The sequence below is a fragment of the Oreochromis niloticus genome, linkage group LG3, assembly GCF_001858045.2.
Source record: "Oreochromis niloticus isolate F11D_XX linkage group LG3, O_niloticus_UMD_NMBU, whole genome shotgun sequence".
Taxonomy (NCBI): domain Eukaryota; kingdom Metazoa; phylum Chordata; class Actinopteri; order Cichliformes; family Cichlidae; genus Oreochromis; species Oreochromis niloticus.
Genome location: NC_031967.2, coordinates 9,710,357 through 9,734,320, shown reverse-complemented (window position 1 = coordinate 9,734,320; position 23,964 = coordinate 9,710,357). Strand labels below are relative to the sequence as shown.

Sequence of the window (23,964 nt, the reverse complement as noted above, 5' to 3'; positions counted from 1 at the left end):
TATATTTTACCCAATTTGCTTGTCTTTTTGTTGCCAGAAGCTGTTAATCTTTTACTGCTGGTGGTAAATTCATCCAAGTTAGCAGAAATTTATTTACTTATTTATTTTGTTACTGTACCTCTATTACTGAGAATACAGGATTATTTTACACTCTTTTGGTCCTTTTTGTGTTTTACAACCAACTTGTAACTTTGTCATTTATTTCGATCGCACAGCAGTTTCATGCTATTTGAAGCCCAGGCAGTTCTGGCAGAGTACCTGCTCAGCACCAGACAGTAGTTAAAAGGCCAGATGTGTTCCTCAGGAGGTCACGATGGGCAAAACAGAGCTAAAAAACAAAAGAGAATTTGCTTGAAAATGCATTAATTTAACAATGTGCTCATGCTGTGAAGAAGCTGTACAGTGGTTAAACACAGGCCTCATTCTAATAACCCTTTAGTGTGCTAATCTACTTTATTCTACAGCACAACACATGGATTTGAAAGATTACACACACAAAATCCTGACCTCCTGTTGTTTGTTGCAACATGTGTCCTTTTGCAAAGACACACAGGAAGTGGGATGCGGTAGGTTGTGCGCTGCAGGCTCCTGCCGTCAAAGAGGAGGCATTTACCCTAACCTGTGCAGCATCCTCTTTTCCCCTCCATGACACACGTCAAACCAAATGTATTCATAAAACCCTTGAAAAAAAAATGGCAATGTCATCGTGAAGATAAAAGACAAATATGGGATGAAAAAGAAGAAACTGCACATGATTTCTTTGCGCCTCTTCTGCTGTGTGTTTCTGGATGGATTGGTTTGGAGGTGTGTGTGTGGGTCTGTGTGTGAGAAGGGCAGATGGCGTAGCTCTAGGAATCATCTCCCTACATTAGGGTGCACAGCAGGTGGTGGACCCGCGTGCATGAGACTCCCAGTTCACAAGGACATTTCTCCAGACTTTGCCTTCAGCCTCTGTCACAAACACTCATGTCTGCTTCGCTCTGTGTGTGGGTCTGTGTGTGTGTGTGTGTGTGTATGTATCAGTCGAGCAAGAGCAAGTAGGCAGTGCAGGGAGTTTAAAGAATTGGGGTCTTTTGGTGCTGTGAAAGTGGATGATGACAGAGCAGATAAAGAGAAGTGACAAATATAAAAAAGGAGACAAAGTGAAAACGAGACGGAGAGGTCTCTAATGTTTTATGGCCTCCTGTCTCGTCTTTCATTTGAAGCCAGCTTTGACTGACAGATTGAGGAGGGGAGCTGTTTATTTCAGTAGCTCGGGGTGTAAAAGCAAAAAGAAGGACGCCACACTCCAAAAGAAAAAACTTTTAATCAAGGGCAACATTCACACATAAACACACATGTGTGCTTGTGTGTGTGTCTCCTTTTATTATATTGATCTCACTCTCCTTCTTAATATTGGCTGCTTTTCAGGAAGTGCTAACCCTCCACTAGCAAATCAGTGCCGCTCTCGCTTGTTGACTGCCTGGAGGCTTTTTTAGCCGAACAGATGGCTTCTTAGTGAATGAGAAATGACATTCATGTGAAATGTTACAGGAAACAGACACAGACTGACTGGATGAGGGAGTCTGGATTCAAGGCGGGGGGACGTGAAAATGTCTGTGATTCAGTTACAAGCAGATGTCAGCATGTTGGGGTCTTTTTTTTTCTTTTTTCTTTTTTCTTTGCCACACAGGCGGACACCCAGATGAGCTCTAAGTGGAAAACCGTGTCAACGCCGAGCGCCATTTATAAAAGTGACTTGACGTAGTCCCACCCACTATAACAAGAAAGAAAATGATTGTTCTCGTTTTAATCATTTAGTCGACAGCTGCCAAATTGGCCGTCGTGTTCCTTCAAACTCCATTTGTGATCCCCGTAGGATTTTCCTCCAGGGATGCTTTCTTCTACGTAATATGTGGAGTATATCACCAATTTGAAATTACCTCTAAATAGAAAACAAACAAATCTTTGTGTACTTAAGATTGTTTGCATTGCCTGTTCTTTATTTTTCTATACCATCCCATCTTAACGTCTGCCAGTGTCACCTGCCCTCCCTGCATAATAATAGAGGGTGTGTGCTATTATTCTCTCCTCTCTGTCGTTCTAATTTCTAAGTAAGAAATGCACAAAGGAATGCTGCTTGTTCTCTTATGGCGGCGTTGGTAGATTTGAAGCATAACATGTTCGTGACCATTTTGATGGTGAGATGGCTTTTCACCGAAGGGGAAGTAACACAATATTTCTGTGAAACATGCATGCAGACGCAGCCACAGGCTCTCTTGTTTGGTTTCATTATCAGAAGTGATGCTGCTTTCAGTCTTATCTGGTCTGCGGTGTACACAGTTATTTATAAACCAGGTAAAGTTAGTTAACTTTAGATATTGACATACATACATACACATGTATGTATGTCAATATCTAAAACTACAGAAGTTGCTCTGAAGAAAGCTTTTAAATTGGAATTCAGATGCTACTGTAAACCATCGTAATTCGCTGGAACTTTAATATCATAGAGTTGCAATATTCACTATCTGTACTATACGTTCCATAAATGCTGCTTTCTTTACTTCCATTGTGGGAGCTTTTGAGGGTTTGTGAAGTGCATAAATTGTATAAAATTGCAGGCAATTAACAGGCAGCATAAACATAAATGGCAAAAGATGTAAACATAGTAAACTGTGAGGGATTTCAGACAGATTGTAGCAGGCTTTACTGAGTCAGTTAGCTGACTTTTCTGTGATGGGCTGCTGCTACACTATGTTTTAGTGCAGTCAGGGCTCAAGCATCAGGTATTGTATTATTGAACTGTCAACCACATTTAACTCACTGATTCAGCATATTTACAGAAAGGCTATAGGGGTTGTGTTCAGTGTCGTTCACAAGGAAACTTCAAGATGTGGACTGGGCAGTCCAGAGGCTTTCCAATCATCTTTCTAAGCCTAAGACCACTGAATATTCAAGCATTTCACATGATTTTTAAAGAAATAGATGTGTGCTTAGCTGGAGATTCAACATTTGAAGACAAACTTTTCAGTGCTGCTCACAGACATACTGGTTTTAATGATGGTCATTTAAGTTTAACTCTTAATATAAGAAAAATTTAATTTAATTTATTTGTTTAGGACAGTGCATGTTAATGAACATAAATGTAAAAAAAATTACATGAATGTAAATATGCCAGATTATAGCCAAGGGCTAATTTCCATCTGTTGTCCTTAAACATAAAAAAATAGACATAATAATTCATAAAAATTCATAATTCATTCATAATAAAAACTCCATCACCAAACTCACACATACACACCATTCTGTTCCCAAATAAAACATTAAAACTATACAACTTATACATGATCACACACTTGATTTGTCCATAACCAGTTTTTAACCTTTGCCTTAAACAAATTGAATGTAGAGCATTCTCTAATGGATTGAGGAAAAAGAAGTGCAAATTCAACAAAACATCTAATTTTGTACATGATGACGTTCTGGTAACTCATTGCCCAGACTATCCTGTATTCATAATAATGCTCTTTTTTGTTTCACCCATATACCCATTGTTACAAAACAGAAATTTCTAAAGTAAATTGTGGAAAAACAGGAACTTTTCTGTCGTTTATCTATTACTTACTATTTGTTGTAGTATTAATGGCAATGTGGGAGGTCTTTCTCAATAGAAAAAGCTATGAAAACATAGTAAACTGTTCAAAAACTCATGCACTCTTTCACGTTTTTCCAAAGCATTCTAACATGTCTTTGCCGGCCCAATTATGGCCCCCAGGCCTTATGTTGGACACCTTTTCTCTAGATTTTAGGTGCTGCGTGTTGAGTTTGACAGTAAATGTGTGTATATAGGTGATAAATACAGTTTCTCATAAAAGCTACATCTGCCCTGTGAACAAACATGGGAGTTGGCTCTGTTGTTCTCATTAGTCATGATTCATTAATTGTTTAATTGTGCAAGTGCAGTGAGTAATGCACATTATCTGTTTTGCTCTCGTTAGTTTGTTTGAGGTTAAATTAACACCACATGCTACACTCATTAGCATTTATCTGTCATCTGATTTGTCATCTGTGGCACAATGGCGCTTCTTTATTTGAGTCGTGCTTTTGTGTTCCTGTGTCTTTGATTGGGACGTCGAAACCAATCGCTGGCCCCGCCTTCTTTGGAGGCGAAGCCGTGTCTGGTTTTCTTCGTCAGGCTAAAAAAGGGTGGCATTGGAGGACTTTTAAAAAAAACTGCTAAATCACACAAACACACACAATCTCTCACCAGTACTCAAAAGAAGTTCAGCACACAGCTGTGCTCTTTCCTCTCAGCAGCTGGGACATCAGTACACACACACACACACACACACACACACACACACACACACACACACACGCACCCACTTTGTCCTAAAGCTGAAAGAGTGGGAGGGAGAGGGACTGAGTGAGAGAGCAAACAAGAGCTGGAACACAATTTAAAAGCTTTGGGGATTTGATTCATTTGATAGTTTTTAGATTAAGGAGAGAATTATGGCTGATATTACACACCATGTATTATGTAGAAGATGAATCAGTTATGTATTATACATTATGATTATGCATAATTTAGTTTGTTGTATTTCCTCCTCTGCAGTGGATTTGCGTTTGAACGAGGACAGTGTTTAAAAAGGAGGCAAACAGAAGGTTGTTTCCAGAGAGCTGCAAGGAAGGATGGAAGAGTTGGAAGATGCCTTTGCTGTAAATAGTATATCACTGCAGAGAGAGAAGGGCAGAAAAATGGCGGTAAACATCGAGTGAAAAGAACGATGAAAAAGTCTCAGAGAGATTAGGAATTAATCTGCTGCTCTGATTGTGTAAGAGGACACATCTCTCCCCTCCTATTCTCATCCCTCCATCCCTTTATCTCTTTAGAACTTCTTGCTGGGAATATGGTGTTTGCTTAATCTCATCCTGTCAACCATTTGTTTCCACAGTTACATGGGTCAGGGAGGCAGCGAACAGATGTATTTTTTTTCCAAGCCCGGTTTTCTGAGTGTGTCTTTCCATATTCATTCAGATCCTGTTATTGACATATATCACCCTCTCTCACCCCCTCTGTCTGACAGACACCATCCTGGGTTCAGAGACGTTCGGGGATGTGGCAAACTTCAGCACCTTCTTGCTGGACCGCTCATCGGGCATGCTGTTCCTGGGTGCCAGGGATGCCATACTGGCTGTAGATACCAAGAAGCTCAATGAAAAAAAACCATTAAAGGTAGGCGTAGTGCCAGTGTGTGAGTAACCAGGCAGCAGCATTAAACCACTGAATACAGGGCGTATCAAAAAGAATCATCCAATTTCAAAAGGCTATATGTGTCCCTGTCGCATATGTCCATATAATAGTCAAACTTGTCCCATACTTGTGTGAGCTTGTCTGGAGTCACTGCAGTTACTGTTGTTATGCTACCTACCAGCAAACATGTGAAACTCTTTCTAACAGTGCGTGTTTTGATGCATCCACAGCGGTGTACGGCTGTGGATTTAAAGCACTTTGAAATCAAATGATTCTTTTTGATATGCCCTGTATTTTTGCGCTCTCTGTCATAGCACATATTATGGTAATATCTTTCTATACACGAAAACCAACAGACTTACTATGTCTGTGTATCTTCTTTCTTCCTGCAGATCATTTGGGATGTCTCAGACGACAAGAGGAAGTCATGTGAGGGAAAGGGAAAGACAGAGGTGAGAACAGTGCATGTGTGCTGCTTGTGTGTTATTTTTGTCTAGTTCAGCCAAACTGGTGGTAATGCAAAATTGTAGTACTGTCTTAAATCTTGCTATTCCAAAATGTGGCTTTGACTTCCATTGTTGCTGTTTGAAACCCAAGAACAGACTGGAAAACACATCCAGCACTGAAACTTCTACTTCCTGCAGGAACTCAGCTCAGTAGTACCCAGATAAAATCTAATGAACCATTTGAATGTCCATGAACTACACTGATCATTTCTAATATTTATTGAGTTACTATGTAAATGAGAATATCTGGCTTAGTTTCATATCCAAATCTCTTAAAAAATTAAATGTTAGGTTTCCATTTTTCTGTTTATTTAACTATTTTACAAAAATTGTTGGATAAACTTAAACACAGTGGACTAGAAGGTATTAGCAATAAGCTATGACGAATCCCAACCTTTGCAACTGAGGAGACAATGCATTTACCAGATATACCAATAATATGTATAGGAGTCCATTCATACTCCACCCATATATACATGAATGGTGGACATGACTAAGCGCATGGTCCTCGATTGAAGCTGTAAAGATTTCCTTTGATGTTTTGTTGTCTTGTTTTGATGCATGCAACAAAGTCTAGGTCTTCATTAAGAGAAACCAATGTAGACAAAGAGGAGGTTCCTGCTTCTACATATATATATATTTAAAAATCACCAAAGACTTAAATGTCATATGTCTCTGCTTTTATTTTGTGCTGTGCCGTACATTTGTGTGTCTTTGTCTGTGCTTTAGAAACCTGTGCTGTTGGGCATTGGATGGGAAGTTCTGGGACTTGTGCCAATGCCCCAGTAGGGGTGCATGTGTGTGTGTGTGTATGTGTGTGTGTGTGTGTGTGTGTGTGTGGAGAGAGAGAGATGAAAAACCAGAAAGAAGTGGATGCGGACTCACAGATGTCCAGTAACTGACTACGGAAACTGATTAACTAGAGCGCACTATCCACTCAAGCTGTACATGTCAGCATGTTACTCTGCTCTCACCAAACTGCTCGCAGAAACATACACTTGATCTACATTTCTTGTACCTGACTGATTTATTGGTTTAAACAAAAAGTAACAGACTGAAACAGATCTTTTGCTGGGATAGTGGAGTGTGCGGCCTGACAAAAACACTAAAGATTTCCTTAAATGACTCGACAATGCTCCAAATTGAATCAGACCAGAAGAAAATCTCTCAAATCAAAGATAAACAAAGCCAGTGGAAGGTCAGCGGTTCAAAAGAAAAGGAAGAGCAATTAGTTTTGACCTGCTTTTTTGTAATCATCATCAGCACAGTTTGCTGCTTTCTACTGTAAGGAGGTGATAGATTGATAAAGCCAGGAAGGGGTTGTTTTTTTCTACAAAGGCATTGATTACAAGAATATACGTGAGTCAGAATGTTTTTAAAAAAGTGGGGGAGGGGGCGCAGGACGGAAGTCGAACCAATAGAGAGAGAGGAAGTGCAGGGGAGAATAAATGAAGATTGTAGAGACAAGACAATAGACTCAACAAGAGAGTACCTGCCCGTGTGTGTGTGTGTGAATCATGTGAAAACTGCAGACTTAGAGACAAATAAGGACACGTTAGTAATAGTTTACTCCTATCAGCAGGATGTTACTAACTACAGGATGACAGGAAAAGACGTTGATAACTTACTCGAGTTTAATTCTGTCATCACATTCATCATAAGGTGTAAGAAAACATCAAAGCTTGAGTAAGTAGTGGGTGTGCATGTATACAGTCATCATACTTTACTAGTTATTGCTTCACTGATACTAAAATCTAAAACTCTACTTGGGATTTTTTTGGTTTGTAAGTTTGAATCTTTTACTGTGTGAAACACCCCAACATGTCACAACAGATGGCTTCCTCTTCCTGAGCCAAGTTCTGCTGAAGGTTCTTTCCTGTGAAAAGGAAGTTTTTCCTTCCTGCTGTTGCCGAGTACTTACTCATAATTAGTTGTCTGGTTGTTGGGGCTTTCTCTGTGTTATTGTAGGGTCTTTACCTAACAATATAAAGCCCCTTGAAGAAACTATACTGTGGCGCTATATGAATACAATTGAGTTGAATTGTAAGAATCTTACAGAAATGCCCTCTTAATAAAGAAAATTGGGGGAAATGCAGTAACTTCTCTTCATTGCTGGGTGGGTAACACATACTTGGAAAGACCAAAAAAGCTGCTGGTATCTAGCTGATGCTGATGAGACTGGCTATGAGCCAAATAAGGAAATGAACTGAATGGAGCTGAAAACCAAAACATTCAGCTGAAAGACGCTGAAATGCTGCACTAATGTGGTGTCTTCAGGTTCAGAGGGAGTTTTTTTCTGCTCACCGTCACCAAGTTCTAGCTCAAAGTGGATCGTTGGAGATTCGGTTACTGTGTATAACCCTATAATATAGAGTGGCCTGAGATGACTATTGTTTCAATCTGGTGCTATATAATTCAAATGAAATCAAATTAAGCTGAGGCTTTGAGGGAAAAAAGAAAACAACCCCTGTCAATCAATATTTACTTAATTTACTTCAGGTACTACAGTAGTATCACTGTATATGCTGCACTGTCAAAACTGTTGTGGATGTGCTTGCAAGGAGAAAGTCTGCAAAAGAGAAGCAGTGAGAAAGAGATAATGGAGGGTGAGAGCAGAGCATGAGGTCAGGAGAAGAAAGTTGGACCATGTCCACTCACACACATACATCAGTAATTACCGGGAGATTGCTTTGAGCAGGTAAATGTCAGCAAGCATGAAAAGCTTTTAGATGTTCAGGTGGCAGGACTTTTATTTCTGCGATGAGCACCGAAGTCATTAAAGTTTTTACTATGAAAGATGTATAATTGGAGGCCATTTTAATCAAGAGTACAAAAGAATTCAATAAAATCAAACAGAATAGAATAGAGCCATTCGAGCCACCCCATGCCAGATTGTGAATGAAGCTTATTAGTATGAATGGGGTTAATTTGGGGCCAATGAAATAGCTAATCCCAGGCTGATCCCTTTGTTACCAGCCTGAGCTCCACTTCTGTCTTTCTCTCGTTCTCTCTATCTCTCGCTCTCTTTTTTGGCTCTCTGTCCAACTCACGTGGAGCTGTACCAGCATGGAGGGAAGGGGAGGGCTGGTTTGAGTGACACGATCTGTGCATCAGAGAGGATCAGGTCTCTGGGGAGGTGAATCAGGCCTGGAGCTCATCCAGGATGGCTCACAGTGCAACACACATACACACACCGCACACATGCACACACACACACACACACACACACACACACACACACACACACACACACACACACAGAGCTTAGTAGAAATTGCTTACGTCATGGTTTCTTGGTTACTGGCATGGGACAGTGAGGGTGTTTTTCCATAACAGCTTCTGATGTGTGACAATAAGGAAAGACAAATAAAGTTTACTCAAATATATATGTATGATCTGGTGTCTCTTTAAGAGAGAGGATCACATGTTTTTGTTTTTGTTTATTATACATGCATGAGAGTGGATGATCTCAAGTTTCGTGCCTGTTTGTGTGTGTGTGTGTGTGTGTGTTTGTGTGTGTGTGTGTGTGTGTGTGTGTGTGTGTGTGTGTGTGTGTGTGTGTGTGTGTGTGGCCTCAGCAGTGGGAATCTCAGGTGTCACCTCTAACAGCGAGGCATCTCCAATTTCCTGTTTTGTTGTTCCAAACTGAGTGTCGTTGTTTAAACCTCCTCATGACGAAGACACCTTTTTGTTTGAAAATTCAAAACATTTGCTGTTCAGCAACAAGAAAAAAAAAGGCAGAAAGTTGTATGCTGAAAATGTATATTTATAAAGTAACTTATTTATATATCAGTGTAGACAAAGCATATTTCATCATGTAATATACGTATTCACTGAGTGAAATCATGCTTAATCCATTGTGAATTTAACTGCTAATAAACGTATAATGATAAACATATTTGCTGTACGTCCTGATTGTTAAACTGAGCTTAAAGGTGATAAGCTATAGCTTGCCTTTTATGTTGCCTATATTTTTTACTGTTTGTCTCCCCCTGCAGGGCGACTGCAGGAACTACATCCGACTGTTGGAGTTCCTGGGAGATGGTCGCATCTATGTGTGCGGCACCTACGCTTTCGACCCTCAGTGTGCCTTCTTGGTGAGTGCGTCCATGCGCTTGTTGTTTAGTGACTGATGCATGATGATGACCTCTGACCCTGCTTAAACAGACAGACAGACATACAGACAGGTGAACCACAATATGGTTACATAATGGGTTTGTGTTTGCACATGCAGCATTAATGAGTGCAGATGGATCTCCCACACTTGTACCCATAATGCGTTTATACACCGCCTGCAGTGAGGTCTAAAGACTTTTCCAGGCTTCAGCCACACACCTTCTCTCAGTAACTATTTTAGGAGTGTAGCTATTCCCCAAATCCACAATTAAAATTTAACTGATGTGAAAACAGATGATTCTAAAAAGAAAGAGAGAGAGAGGACATGACATAATCATTTGATCATGACTGAATTGTGAAATAAAAATAAACCTCATTATTGTGATGCATCATAATATACTGCAGTTGCACCTTGAATATCTGTTGACAGTATTATACCTTTAAAGAAGAGGCTAAATTGGGGTACACATTCATTCACAGACTTGGAAATAGAGCAACATTTTAATAGCAACTGTGGAGTGCAAAAGCAAGATTGAAGAGATACTTGAGTCTTTTTGTGGGTGTCTGAACATAGGCAGTGTCCTGATATTGCATTTTTTTTTTTTTGCATATTACTAAGCATTTAAGGACAGGAGATCATAATGAATGAATTATGAATGAAGCAGTGTACGTTACCAAAAACAATCCGTATGAGATCAGACAGAAAACCCTGTAATTAATTAGGAAATATAAGTCCTGTGTTTCTCTTCTCTGCAGAATGCCACTACATTTACTCTGGAAGAAGTTGATGGAATGGTGAAGATGGAGTCAGGGAAGGGAAAGTGTCCTTTTGAGCCCAGTCAGCATTACACAGCTATTATGGCAGGTAAGTACCACAGTGTGTGATTGACTGATTAAGTTTCCTGGTCAAAATGAAATTTTTAAACAAGAGTTTTTAAGCTCTCCTGATATCTTTATATAAAATAAACATTGTCCTTTCTCTCATTTTTTTTGCCTTTTAGATGGTCTCCTTTACACAGCAGCTACCAGCAACTTCCTGGGAACACTCTTCGACATCTCCCGGGCAACGGGCCCTGAGCAGGAGCGCATCCGAACTGAACGATCCATCAACTGGCTCAGCGGTAAGACACATTTGCCCACAGTCACACATGTTGACCCCACACTTTCCCACAAGGATAATTAGAACTGTGTGTCTGCGTGTGTTTTTTCTCTCAGACCCAGAATTTGTCAGCTCAGCTTTCATAGAGCAGTCTGCAGGAAACCCGACAGGAGACGATGACAAAATCTACTTCTTCTTTAACGAGGTGGCCAAAGAGTATGACTTCTACACCAAAGTCAAAGTACCCAGGGTGGCCCGGGTCTGCAAGGTAACCCACTGTCTTGACTGAATCATTGATCCCTTTGTTTGATTGAATCCCTGTTAAGATTAACTCTGTCTGTTCAGTCTGATGTGGGAGGGATGAAGACTCTGCAGCGACGTTGGACCACCTTTCTCAAGGCTCAGCTGGTGTGCGAGGACAAGCCCAGCGGCCAGCGCTATAACGTCCTAACTGATGTTTTCACCATGCAACATATTCCAGGCGACCCCAGCAGCACACACTTCTATGGACTGTTCACCTCCCAGTGGTAAGCCAAACAGTAACCAGGGGCAAGAGGCCAGAGCAGAGCCTTGGCCATACGAGATATTGTAACATTGGAAATGTAGTCTTTTGCTGTTGTCGTCTGCTGTTGTAGACAAATATAGATGATCTATCAGTGGATATGGTGTAATACAGGCTCATTCACAGTTTTCAATTGCATAATATAAAAGGTATAAATAAGCATGAAGCTGTTTACTTGCTGTAGCTTCATGCTTATTTTCCAAAAAATTTGATTTTACTCTTTTTCAAAAATGAACTTTTTCCTTCCATACTTAGCATCATGCTAAACATTTTATTTTCCTTTCTCACAGGGAGCAAGTAGACCTGTCGGCCGTGTGTGTTTTCAGCCTGTCTGACATCAGCAAAGTGTTGGATGGTCCGTTTAAAGAGCTGAAGAAGAGCTGCGACAACTGGATCAATCATGAGCCGATCCCCTCACCGCGGCCTGGCCAGGTATTAAACTGTACTTTCACAGTTTCTATGATTTACACTGCTTTTCTGAATCAAAACATGGCAGCCTGCAGACGTCACTGATGATTTATGTTTGTTGTAGAAGATTTTACAATCTAAATAATGCTTGGTTTACACTGAACAAACTGAAATCCACATCATTTTTAAAGTTCAGAAAGGAGGAGACATTATGTGAATTTCTCTAGTGGATGTTTTGGAATAATTTCTTTGATCCAAGGCGTAACTTGTTTGGTCCAATATTTTTTTATCCTGCCAAAAATACTTGATCTTTTTGGCATTTAAAACTGAGGTTAAATGATGTTTGTTCATTTTTATTAGCAGTGTGTCCTTTTGGATATGATCCAAAGATACTCTGTTACTCTGATCTTTTCCCAAAAGGTCAGCGTAACACTTAAAAACACAGCTCCTTTAATCTGTGAGAAGTTAGTGAATATGTTTGGTGTACATATATTTATTTTAACAGTTATATTTAACAGGGTGGCACACATGTTCAGAAGTACAGCCATCTATTTATCTTAATTTTAGCCATCTGTTCAAGATGATTTCAAGTACATGCTGATTTTCAATCCTCTGCTCAGATTTTAGTTCCACAAATCTTCATCCAGTGCATTTATAATGTGAACTCTGATGAGGCGGATGCATACACTTTATAACATTTGGTTTTGCAAGAGTTCTCAGCTGTATATATTAAAAAAAATAATAGATGAAAATAAATTAAGGTTAAATTTATACCTTAGTTCTTTCTATAAACATGATATCTTCACATTTTAAAGGACACACATATGAAATATTGTGAAGTCCTCTGGAAGTTCAAACTTTAAATGTACCATGCATGCATTTTAATTGACTTTACTACCATAAATTACTAAGACACACCCTTTCCTGTCTTTATAATAGTGCTTAAACAGTGCATTAAAGGCTGAGGGCTTTGAGTCCTCCCTAAAACTTCCTGACAAGGTGCTGACATTTGTGAGGGACCACCCTCTGATGGAGAACAGTGTGACTGCAGCACCCCTGCTGGTTCGAAAGGGAATCAGTTACACCAAACTGGCTGTAAATCTGAAGGACGGCAGCGAGGAGCGGAGGGCAGCAGTGCTGTATCTAGGAACAGGTGAGAGATCAGACAATAGAGACGACAGAAGGATATAGAAATTGTAGTGCATTTAAAATTGTAGTTAATGGAGACAGCTCCTTAAAGCTGAACTAAGATACAGATAAAGATAATGGGCCTTAGAAACTGAATACTGAAGTCAATGCAAAATTGATAAAAACCTAAACTTTCGCAAGTTGTATTAGAAGTTGTGACTGAAATGTGAAATAAATAAATAAATAAATATAACAAAAATGTGTTGCAGACCGTGGGGAGCTCCACCAGGTGGCGGTAGTGGGCCAGAATGTCACCTTACTGCAGGAGACTCCTCTGTTCACATCACAGGAACCTGTTAACAATATATTACTGCACAAGGTAGAGCGCACGTGTACATACACATACTATAAGCACAGCCATGCTTCGTTCCATTTCTCAGCGATTCTGCAACTGTTCTCCGTGTTTCCAGGGCCATGCTCTGGTGGGCAGCCCTCTGTCTCTGGCTCGTGTCCAAGCTGAAGGCTGCGCTCTGTATCGCAGCTGTGAGGTGTGCGCCAGAGCCAGAGGACTGGGCTGTGTGTGGAGCACAAAGGAGGAAGCCTGCAAGCAAACAACAGAAGAGTGAGTACTACAGGAATATCACAATGAATTGGAAATTTTCCAGAAAAATGGAAATGAAAGGCAGGCAGCAGCTGTATAAGGTTATAAAATACCACAGTGACCCATTTTTATTCCAGCAGTACTTTCGTGTACCAATGTTTTCCTAAGGAAAAAAATGGAAATGTAATACAGAAAATTCAGCTATATGTAAGAAGTGTTCACAAAAATACACTTTACACCAAAGACAAAAGCTGAAGTCAGTTCAGCTGCTAAAATGACTTTTTTATTAACTGTTATAATTTTGCCCTTGTGTGCAGGCCCGGTCCCGGTGATGTGGTAGATGCTGCCTTAAAAAAGTGTAATGTAGCAGAAGGTAAGTTTATACTTTCATTTCAGATGACGTGATCGTCGTTGTCCAGTTTGATTGTGAGTGTAAATGCCTCTGCTGTTGTTAATCACCTATTCGCCGTCTCCGTTCTCGCATTCCGCTCCAGGTCGCTGCAATCCGTCGCCCCAAGTGCTGCAAGTGTTCCGGGGCCTGCGCCTCTTGTTGCCGTGTGTCCAGCTGTCCCCTCGGCCCTGTAGCTGGGAGTATCCTCTCCACAGACACACCAGGCAGCACAACTCTGACCTGGAGGTGGTTGTCACTGACGACAATCTGGGAAACTATGTCTGCACGTGCCAGGTATGAAGCTACAAAGCAGAGCTGTGTTTGCTTTTCTTTTGTCTTTTTTTGTTGTTTTTACTGTTTATTTGAAAATAAGCACTTTTTTTTGTCTGTGCTATTTCTCTCATCTAGGAGGGGGGGCCGGCAGTCAGAGACCCCACCCCTTGCCGCAGAGCAGCCTATTACCTGACACTAGAAGCTCCCAGTGTCGAAAAAGTATCAACATCTGAAGGTCGTCATATCCTGGCCTTGTACATATTTGCCATCTTACTATTTTTAAGTTTTGTCGCCGTCATTATCTACTTTGTGAAACGGCGGTGTGGGATTGCCCGCAACCTGCCAGATAATTCGTTGTCATCGGGAAAGGGGCGGGACTTGCTGGGTTCCTCGGCCACTCCTCAATCCCCCAGCAGCTCCAGTCTTTTCTCGGATGGATTCCGGATGGCGGAAAAACGGAACGGGACGGCGACCTCGACCACAACAACCACGCTCCTTAGCAACCATGGAAACGGTGGGCACAGTTACAGCGACACTCTGATAAGCAGCAACTCCATCAACGGCCATGGGAATTCTCTGTATGCCAACTGCAACACAAGCGGCAGCGGGAGGAGGCTTGGCCCTGAATTTCTATCACCAGATATGCTGGACAGAAGGACGGGGGAGCGGGAGAGAGTGAGCTCTGAGGGGGGAGAGAGAGAGTCAGGGGGGGGGAAGAGGTGGAGGAGGGTCTGAGGGATGGGTTGGGGGAAGGAATGAAAAGACTAGAAGAGGAGATCTCCAGCTTTACCATGTTTAAATCACCAGCACCGCTGGCTAGGTGTGAAGAAAGTTCGATATGAAAAAGTTCGATACCATTTTGCATCCTCCAAAAAACCTGAAAACTACTGGAATCAGTGCAAAGTGGCTACTGCCAAATGCCTTTGAATATGAGCTGTGACGTGAGAGAGACTTCAGAGATTTATGAGAAATATAAATTTATGTCCAACCATGTGAGAGAGACCTGTTATGCACAGAGAGAGCTGCAGGACAGAAATCATATGACAGTGTTGGTATAGACTTCTTATAATGAGTAACTCAGGATGAGAGCTGTTGCCGATGTACATATAAATGTAAATATGAGCAGTGTGAACAGGTGATAATGGACATGAAACTGAGCGAGTACATAATTCTAATATTACAAAGAATCAAAGATGAAACGTCTACATCTGTAGACATGGAAAAGCCATATTGTCTTTCTCCTTAACCTTTGTTGTTGTTTGCTCTCATTTGCTTCTCCTGGAAAGGAAAAGTGCACTTCTCTCTCACCGCCTCTCTCTCTTTCACTTGCTGTCCGTGCTTCTCTTTCTCACACACACCACTTGAATCCCAAAACTCGATGGGTTCAAAGGCACCAAAGGACTGCTGAGCCATAGACTGCCCGGTCAGACTGCACCGGTCCTGGGCCTCAAACAGAGAAATGTCACTGACAGAGATTTAGAACCATTAATTCACTGAGGAGCCTTCACATGGACTGCAGTGACTGTGACGGGGCTGTTCCTCTCCGCTCTGCCAAAGATGCGCAGAGGCTAATAGGTTCAAGGTCCGTCAGACTTGTGTCACTGTGGAAAAGTGTAGTTGCAGAGAAGACGCGAGAAACTGAATGCTGCTTTCTGTCACTGCTCAGATTCACCATCACTGAGACAGAAGGCATTCAAAGGATATGAAATTCATTTCAGTCTCTAGGAATGGACCTTATAGACTCAAAGACACCATCACCTCATGTTGTGAGTGTGGATTTTAACATAAAGTGTATTGTTTTGTCACGATGTTTTGTAATAAAACATTTAAAAAGTTATTATCCTGTTGCCGTACTGTCTGCTAAAAGCCTGGATGTGGGGACATGTAACAAATAGTGACGTGTCCTTCTTTTGAATGCACAAAGCAGCTTCTGTGCCTCATATCTGTGTAACTGTCTTCACCATAGTGTGTATGTGGTCCTGTTTGTGTCTATGACTGAGTGTGGGTACCTTGGTACATGAAATACATGGATTATATTACACCGTTGCAAATGCATCCATTCATTTTTCAGTTCTTTAACTATACAGTGATGAGCAGTAAAGTTCATCAATTTCCCACGTGTAGGAGTAATAAAGGTTATCTTATTTTATCCCAGTTATCTACTAGATCTTTTAATATGGGGTTGAGCTGTGTGGCTGCCAGGGGTTCAGTAAGTCTGTCTGCTGTAGAGCTTTGACTTCCAATAATTCATCATTCATACAATAATGTTCGCTCATATGCTAAGGTTTCAAAATGCTGTACAAACAGTACAGAAATAGAGTTCAGATTTGCTCCATGATATATATTAACCATTAATTCATCTAATGTCATTCGTTTTCTGTATGCTCAAAAGTTTATGTCGCCGTAAAAGATCCTGTACAGCTCCTATGTGAGTTGCCAGTCTAACCATAGGATACTCATGCTGTAATATGAAAGAGAAAACTTAGTGTCATCTCATCTTTAAGATCCTCCAGAAAAGTCTCTATGTACAGTTATGTCATATATAATTGGACATTGACACAAGTTTTTTTTTTTTTTACATGTTTACTGAAACATATTCAAATTATACTTATATAATGGACATGGACATAATGCGTAGACTCTCAGCTTTCATTCATTTGAGGGTGTCAACACTCAAATTGGATGAAGAGTTTAGGAGTTTCAGCTCCTTAACATCTTCCACCCTCTTTTTAAAGGGACCAAAAGTAATTGGCCAATTGACGTAAAGGATATTTAATGAACACATGTGGGCAATTCCTTCGTCATTATCAGTTAAGCCAATAAAAGGCCTGGGGTTGATTTGAGGTGGGGTGGTCTCTGTGCAGGTGAAACAAGCTGCGAAAACAGAAAAAAAAAACCCATTCGAGAAAAGATGAAACCTCTACCAGAATGATGGCAAGAAAAAAGTATGGAGAACAGCTCATGATCCAAAGCATACCACATCATCTGTAAAACACGGTGGACATATGCTTGGGCGTGCGTGCCTGCCAGTGGCACTAGGACAGTAGAGTTTATTGATGACGTGACACAGGACAGAAGCAGCTGAATGCACTGTGAGGCTTTTAGAGACATGCTGTCTGCTCAAATCCAGCTAGATGCAGTCAAATTGATTGGGTGGCATTTCATAACACAAATGGAAAAAGACTCAAAACAATCCAGAAATTTATTGAAGCAAAGAAGTGGAATATTGCTGAATGGCCTGAGCTCAACCCCATTGAGCATGCATTTCACTTGTTGAAGACTACCACACGACAAAAAGATCCAGAAACAAACAGCCACTACAGCAAAGGCCTGGCAGAGCATTAAAAAGGAGCTCAAAACTGTCCATGAGTTCAAGGCTGTCATTGCCAGCAATGCAGAGCTGATCATTTTAAATGAAAATATGAATTTCTATTTTATTTTCAATAGAAGTAGGAGTGAGCCTTTAACCACAGCTTTCCGGTTTTTCAGCTTCCATGACACGTAGTGCAATGATGTCATAATAAAATGCAAAACATTTTCATTTGTGCAGGAGAAAATATATAGTAAGTGCCAAAACAGCAGCATGTCATGTACTGCTAAGTGAGTTGTGGACCCAAATGCAGAAGCAGGACACAGAAACTAATCTTAGACAATCAGCTTTAATCACTGTTGGTACAGGAAGTCCAAAGAATCCAAAACATATGAGAACAAGATCACAGACAACAAGAGACAACTCGACAAAGTGCAATGAGACAATATATTACATAAAAAGGTGACTATAGAGACACCCAGGAGACACAGTTGAACTAAAGAAGATGTGGGAAAGTGAAACTTAGTACCAGGCACAAGAAGTGACAATAGAAACTACAACAAAAAACCAAAAATCATACACAAAACTGAAAAACTTAATAATAAAGAACCCAAGAATCATCCTGAGGATCTTTAATATTAAAGAACTGACAGGACCAAAAAACACAAAACACTGGGTCAGCAATCCAGGACCATGACAGCATTGTCAAGCTAAAAGTACTGCCCAACTGACTGATTTGATTCAGCACCAACATATAGTTGTTACTTGACATGAAGCCTATCTGCTCAGGAAAGAGAGCCTGGGCTCTGCATACTCTGCTGATGATCTGACTACTGAGAGTGAAGTGTATGGATGGAGTCATTACAGGAAACTAGTGAAAGTGTAAATACAGATGCAGCACCCTACTCCTCATTCTCCCTGACAATATTAGCCTTACTTTCCTTCACGTAATTCTTAATGTTTTCCATAAATGTGTCAATTCAAGGAAAACCATGAGGTAAAATTTTCGCAGATTTCTTCAGTCACGCCCCAGTGGATCAGCAGGCAGCTGATCAGTAGTGTTATTGTTTCTCTCTCTCTCCCCCCCCTCTCTCGCCTGGGTGGAACTCATTGCAGGTTCACGTCCTCGGCCCACGCACCTAATGTGTATCCTGTACATAGATTTCCTGTATCCGTCACTGTGTTTCCTGAGAAGATTCTTATTGTGAGTGATTGGAGAGTGGCTGGCAGCGAGCAGTGTGTGACCGAAGAGGAGAGAGTGTTTTTTCCTGTCTGCCCCTCTCTGGATTTGCCAGAGCCCTTGCCCCTGTCACCGGTGTATATTGCACTATTCCCTGCACTCTTTGTACATAAACCTGAAGTGTTTAATAAATCCCAATGTGTTCATTCCAAGCATCGGAGTCCTCAGTGAACTGTCATCAGTGTGATCAACTGGTCCATAAGGCTCAAGTATTCACTCAACTGTTCTAGCAAGCACTCTCTGCTTATGACCAAAAAATAAAAAAACAAAACAAAACAAAACACAGCCCGTTCGTTTTGTTGGAAAAATGCACCATGTCGACCAATCAAAAACTGATATGGCAACATAATATTTGGTTGTTTAGGAAAAGGGGCTAGTTTTAGAAGTGATGGCAAGACAAAGAAAGACAGCAGAAAAAGAGAGAGAGTGAGTTTTGAGGTGTGAGAGATTTGTGATGTTTAGCGTGTTTGTAGTGTGCAGTTAATGTGTCGTGGATAGTTTTGTGTTGTGTGTCAGAACAATGAGGTGACTGCTGTCTCCAGGTAGAGAACAGGAGTGACACACCAGCTGCTGTCAGGCCTGCAGGTATCAGGCTGTGATGTTCTCCTTTATAGTGGACAGAAATAATTTTTTTGAAGTGGCAAAAATAATTTGTGTGGCATCTTATTTAATGTAGAACACCGGCTAAACAAACTGTCTAAATCCGTTTCAATTGTGTACTGATGAACACAACAATGGACATAAGGGGCTTCTTTCAAAGAAAAAACTCAGGTAGATGTTATTTTATATATTATGCTTTGCATGTTGTTCAGTATATTTCTATGCAAAACAAGAGGAATTTCAATACACAGCAGTATATTCACAGTTTAAACCAGATATTTGCATACACTTTATGGAAAACACAAGAACATTTTTTTACTGTACAACATCAATTTAGAGTAAACTTGTTTTGTTTTAGATAAATAAATATTGAAATATCTTTTGAATTAGTTAAATGTCAGAATAAAGTGAGAGAGAGAGCTGTCTATTTTTATCACTTTCATCAAATTTAGGAGTACATGTATACTAAGTTTATTGTTAATTAATAAGAAAACTCCAGATGATTCCATTCTGAACTTAAGAAGCTTCTGATTGGTTGGTAGAGTCCATGTGAGTAAACTGGTGGCACACCTGTGGATGCATATAAGGCACGCCACATGGGAAAATCAAGAGATATCAACCAAAACACCAGGAAAAGAATTGTGGAGCTCCATAAGTGTGGCTCAGTTTTCAATACAATTCAATTCTCTCTTTACTCTTAAATTTAACAAATGTGTTTTTATATTTATCAAACTAAAAAATTCAACATTTAGTCTGATTTGATGTTACAATTAAAAAAGTGTTTGTGTTTTTATCTGAAGAATATGTAAATATCTGGTTTCAACTGTATATTTGATGATGTTGGTGTTTGGCTTGATTGTCAGCACAAAGAGGGAGAGAGAGGAACAGAGAAGGAGAGAGAGGGAGAGAGAGAGGAACAGAGAAGGAGAGAGAGGAACAGAGAAGGAGAATGAGGACAGAACAGAGAGGGAACAAGAGCAGGTGAGACACACATGTTAGTCAAATGGTTGTTTGCCAAAACTCATGAGAAAATGTATCTAGTACCTAGTGTATCTTTTTAGATACCATTTGTTACTTTTCAAATTCTATATTTATTAAGTTTTGCAGGCTTTTTTGCGCAACAAGGGTAAATAATTATATAAACTTTTCTGAATCTAAATAGCATACTTTGGTAGAATTAAAAAATGAGTGTAGTGCAGGTCTATGATGATATTTAGTGCTACTATCATGTAGTTTTGATTCTGGTTCTGTCTTGGTTAAGTCCTAAGTAGTCCTGATTTTGAACTGTTGTAGTCCTGTTTTAATTCCGGATCAGTTCTGGGTCTGGTTGAATTGGGGTTTAGTCCCTGTGTCTTGATACAGGCCCGACTTTGTTCTGCCTTGCTGCTTAATTAAAAAACTAGTTTAAGGTGTCCTGCATATGTGATATATATATATATATATTTTTCCTATATGAAGTCATTCTTTTTTTAACAAAACTCAAAACAGAGCCTAATAATCTTTCAGTCATTTCTACCCTCACTTAATTTCCTTTCGCTGCTCAGCTCTCACACAGTGGCTAAGCTATGCTCCAATCCCTCCATATTGTGGCCAATCACATGCGAGGATATAGGATAATATCATTATGTGAAAAACAGAGAGGGTGATGGACGCGACAGTCAAATGGAGCGTGCGTCTGTCCTCTCAGTCAGTGAGTGAGACAGTAGACAGCGGTGAGGAGGGCTGTGCGAAAGCAAAAACACATAAATATGCCTGACACCCGTAAACGAAGCAGCATCTGGCTGCAGTTTAGAGACTTTTTTGTCTCTGTCTTGGTCTTGTCTTGGTCTCGATACCCTCTGGTGTTGGTCTTGTCTTGGTCTCGGTTTAGGCGGTCTTGACTACAAGTCTATCACAAGTTCAAAACTTGAATAAGAGTCAGTTAAGAGTTGTTTGCATGCAAGCTTCTTCCTAAAAACAGCCTCCACTCCACCACCACGTCCTGTCATCTCACAGTCAGAAGGTAAAAGTTCAGTAGAACAGCTGGACTCACTGGCTCTCTGCCAGGTTTCCAAGCATTAGATCCAGTTCCTGATTAGTGAAGAAGTCCTTAAGAAGAAAAGTTTTGTTTGCTAGCGATCAAGTATTAACAAGACTGATTCTTAGTGGTATCGGTGGCTCATCGGCCGATGTGGGTGCCCAACCTATCGGCCGTAGGTTCTGGGGGTTTACTCCACCTGAGCGTAGACGGGGAGGAGGCTGGGCGGGGTTATTGTAGTACGCCCAACAACAGGTGTCAGACAGGTGTAAGCCATATCCAGAGAGCGCCAGTAATTGATGCGGTCGAATCCAGTCGGGTTAGGCTGAGGTGTTTTTCCAAGTCGTGTCCAGGTTGCCTTCATTTTCACCAATAAGCCACTGCATTTCCCACACCGTCTACGACGTCCTCTCAGTTGAGGTGGCGCCGAAGCACAACGGAGACAAGCTGGAACTCCTGACAGGAAGGGTGCAGAGAAGCTTCCCTGATATCCACGATTGCAATAAACAGGTTTTAAATGAGAGGATCTTAAAGCCAGCAGCATTTGGTGATCATATACAAGCAGAGAGTTTGCATTTTTTAAGACAAATAAAAACTAAAACACTGGTACAAACAGAGTCGGAAAGCAGGCCGTACACACTGCTGCCATCTTGACACACACCTGTCATAATGTTCAGTTAAAATGTGGAATATATGTAACCTGTGAACTTTCTTTCCTACACTGGTGCCAAGATTTCTGCCGTTTATGAAAAGCCTTCACCTCATGACATATGGCTCCTTATTGTGTAGGTGTGCCTCATACAAAGGGAGACATGGGTCATACTTGTCTCATGTTTCATCTCAAACTGACTGGCAGTTTTTCTTTGACATAAAATAAACACAAATTATTACACTAGTGGGTTTTGAAACATGGGCCCAATCTCTATCTCTCTGATTTAGACAGCTCATTACTGATGTTTTCTGTCGCAGTTTTATCTGTAACCGGATGGCTCCCCGGCCTCAAGCGGGCGATGGGGGTATGTGGTGGAGCGTGGTTTATGGTGCCATGCAGGGAAGGCGGACGCGCCTGCGCAGCATCCGCAATTATGCCCGCCGACTTAAATAAGGGGAATTAGGGTTTGTGTTGTTGTTGTGGCGTAAAGTATGTGCAGCTGGTAGCTCGTGTCACATAAAATGGCTCTGAAATCTGACATGTGGACTCGCTGTGCCTTATTCACACCACAACCAATTTGGCTGATGCACTGATGCACAGACAAAGGACAGATTACTATACTTAAAAAACATATGGCTGAAATCACTGTTCACCACTTCTCAGTGTCATTCATGTAATTTTTTTCTCTTTTTAGGAAAATGCTCCTTTCCATTCCATTTTGAAACACTCCCTATCAATCCCTGATCAAAATATCTCATATATGCACAAGGGCGTCGATTTGGCATGGACGGAAGGGACATGTCCCCACCAATATCCAGCGATTATTGAATTGTCCCCACTAATAATTTGATCTCTTTGAGTAAAGAAACAAACCCGATAGAAAGAAAAAAACGATCTGTCAACGTGTCATTCACCCAGCGGTGCAGAAAGAGTTAAATTACGTTCTCTACTGGAGTCCTACCTCATGTGACAAATATGGCCAATGTGATTGGCTGTGCCTTTCAGCGAGCTCTGTTTAGCTTTAGCAGCGGCAAGTCTGCGCAGCAAGGACCTGCAAGGAGGAGAGGAGGACGGCAGCAAGGAGGAGAGGAGGACGGCAGCAAAGAGGAAGAACCTGGATATAAGAAAGTATTCAAAGAAACCTGTAAGTCACTTAAAGTCAAGTTCACTCATAAAATGTGTCCGTCATAATAACGTTACAGGCAATACCAGGCCATACATGCCAACCCTCCCGATTTTTCCGGGAGAATCCCGAATTTCAGTGCCCCTCCCGAAAATCTCCCGGAGCCACCATTCTCCCCAATTTCTCCCGTATCGTAGATTGGCCCAGCCAATTCCAGTTTCCAACAATAGCTACTACTGCAGCTACTTAGTATTAATATTACTCTTATTACTCTTTCTGGGTCGCGAAATAAACTTTTAACATATTTTCAGGCGAGAATGTAGTTGTGTAAACTTCAAATAACTTAAACATGTTATTGTTTGGCCTTTTTCAGTGTTTTATTTGTTCGTGAGTAAATCGGTTTGGCTGAGATTAAAGTTATTAGATTAGATTAAATAAAACTTTATTAATCCCTCGGGAGGGTTCCTCTGGGGTTTTCACACAGCTGAATAAATGTCAAACAGAAAACTGATTAAACAGAAGCGTGAGATGGTCGAGAATCTACGCAAGCGTCCGGTTATATTTTATTTTATTTAGACAGCAAGGAGCAGACGGCAGAGGTGACGTAATTATGAAGGCTAGACCCCCCCCAATTTCACAATCGCTTTTTTCCGGTCTACCCGGCTTCCGGAGGACCCGGCCCACTTAGACCACGAAGGCCGG

General features: G+C 40.9%; 1 protein-coding gene across 1 annotated transcript in view; it reads left to right on the top strand.

Annotated features, from left to right (window-relative positions):
* sema4f (sema domain, immunoglobulin domain (Ig), transmembrane domain (TM) and short cytoplasmic domain, (semaphorin) 4F) overlaps window positions 1-16,366 on the top strand; it is a 57,026-nt gene extending 40,660 nt beyond the window's left edge. Inside the window, exons 2-15 of the mRNA XM_005468036.4 lie at window positions 5,070-5,218; window positions 5,629-5,688; window positions 9,741-9,839; window positions 10,615-10,723; window positions 10,860-10,979; window positions 11,074-11,225; window positions 11,303-11,484; window positions 11,810-11,951; window positions 12,867-13,080; window positions 13,325-13,434; window positions 13,526-13,677; window positions 13,974-14,029; window positions 14,151-14,341; window positions 14,456-16,366. Coding sequence (XP_005468093.2) covers window positions 5,070-5,218; window positions 5,629-5,688; window positions 9,741-9,839; window positions 10,615-10,723; window positions 10,860-10,979; window positions 11,074-11,225; window positions 11,303-11,484; window positions 11,810-11,951; window positions 12,867-13,080; window positions 13,325-13,434; window positions 13,526-13,677; window positions 13,974-14,029; window positions 14,151-14,341; window positions 14,456-15,055 — 2,336 coding nt within the window. The 3' untranslated portion in view covers window positions 15,056-16,366. The remainder of the gene's footprint in view (window positions 1-5,069; window positions 5,219-5,628; window positions 5,689-9,740; window positions 9,840-10,614; window positions 10,724-10,859; window positions 10,980-11,073; window positions 11,226-11,302; window positions 11,485-11,809; window positions 11,952-12,866; window positions 13,081-13,324; window positions 13,435-13,525; window positions 13,678-13,973; window positions 14,030-14,150; window positions 14,342-14,455) is intronic.
* The last annotated feature ends 7,598 nt before the right edge of the window (window positions 16,367-23,964 follow it).